Source organism: Galeopterus variegatus, unplaced genomic scaffold (assembly GCF_000696425.1).
Source record: "Galeopterus variegatus unplaced genomic scaffold, G_variegatus-3.0.2 Scaffold8072, whole genome shotgun sequence".
Lineage (NCBI taxonomy): Eukaryota > Metazoa > Chordata > Mammalia > Dermoptera > Cynocephalidae > Galeopterus > Galeopterus variegatus.
In genome coordinates this window covers 67,606-69,198 of record NW_007734183.1, presented here as the reverse complement: position 1 = coordinate 69,198, position 1,593 = coordinate 67,606, and the positions used below count along the sequence as shown (strand labels likewise).

At 36.3% G+C, this 1,593-nt stretch overlaps 1 protein-coding gene across 1 annotated transcript in view; it reads right to left on the bottom strand.

Moving 5' to 3' along the window:
- LOC103608150 (von Willebrand factor A domain-containing protein 3B-like) overlaps positions 1-1,593 on the bottom strand; it is a gene marked incomplete at both ends in the record, with an annotated part of 70,000 nt that overhangs the window by 20,398 nt on the left and 48,009 nt on the right. Inside the window, one exon of the mRNA XM_008592591.1 lies at positions 1,131-1,181. Coding sequence (XP_008590813.1) covers positions 1,131-1,181 — 51 coding nt within the window. The remainder of the gene's footprint in view (positions 1-1,130; positions 1,182-1,593) is intronic.

The window sequence follows — 1,593 nt, the reverse complement described above, 5'->3', positions numbered from 1 at the left end:
AGCCTAAATGTATGAGCTAACACCATAAACATATTAGAAGAAAACAAAGTGATTAATCTTCATGACCTTGTATTTGGCAATGAATTCTTAAACTTGACACCCAAAGTACAAACAATAAAAGAAATAAAAAGATAAACTGACTTCCTAAAAATTAAAAACTTTTGGAAATCAAAGAGCATTGACAAAGAATGTGAAAATATAACATATAAAATGGGAGAGAACACTGGCAAATCATCTGATAAGGGTTTTATATTCAGAAGCCATACAACGCAACAACAAAAACACAAACCAAATTAAAAACGAACAAAGAACTTGAATAGATATTTCTCCAAAAAAGATATACGAACGAACAAGCACATGAAAAGCTGTCCAACATCATTGGCCATTAAGAAAGTACACATCAAAATGACGATGGAACAGCACTTCATACTCACTAGGATGACTTTAATTTAAAAACAAGAAAAAAAGGAAAGCAGCAATTGTTCAAGAGGATGTGGAGCAATAGGAACCACTGTACATTGCTGGTGGGAATGTAACATGGTGCAGCTCCTGTGGAAAACAGTTTGGTGGTTCCTTAAAAAGTTAAGCATACGATTACCATGTGACCAGCAAACCCATTCCTAGGTATATATCCTAGAGAAATGAAAACATGTGCCCACACAGGAACTTCTACACAAATGTATACACGAACATTTACAGAAACCACCCTATGCCCACCAATGCAAGGATGAGTAAACAAACATATATAAATATAAAACATGTAGTACTGATCCATGCTGCAGCTTGTACGAACCTTGAAAACATTTAGTTTTTACATTAACTAAGTGAAAGAAGCCAGACACACATGTTACATGATTACTTTCACATGATATATTCAGAATAAACAAATTCATGGAGGCAGAAAGCAGACTAGTTACTATCACGGGTTAGGAGGGGAGTGGGATATGGATACAAGGTGTTTTTCTGGGATGATGAGAAAGTTTTGAAACTAGAAAGAGGTGGTAGTTTGCACAACATTTTGAAAACTCTAAAATACCACTGAATTGTATACTTCAAAATGGTTAAGTTTAGGTTATGTGAATTTCACCAAAATTTTTTTTTAAAAGTGAGAACGGAATGGAATGGCTTACTTTTCTTTTTCTTCTTGAGATAATGCTCGCCAAACGATTTTATTCAAGCGCCTGTTTTAAAAAATATCAAGAACAATAATTTAGTAGCGATACTTAATTTCATGGCAAAAGGCTGACCCCAGGCTCTAAGGCCCAGAAAGGGGAGCACAAGCCAAGTGCCGTCACCACTGGAACATGCCACTGCCATCTGCTTACAGAGATGGGATACGAGCATCTCCCTCCCTCAGCACCACTGCAGAAGCCTCATGGCTTTGTGACAATTGTGTCAAACACTAAAGGAGGGCTGAGATCTCAGCTCAGCTAGAATTCAGGCTGAGTAAAGGCAGTGAACAAACTAACTGGTCCTCACTATCTCTGCATCAAGATGTTTCTAAACACCTGTCCTTTTTCTTCCTAAGGAAAACATAACCATGCCCTTAGCTGGCTTTTTTTTTTTTTTTTTTTTTTTTTTTTTTTTTTTTTT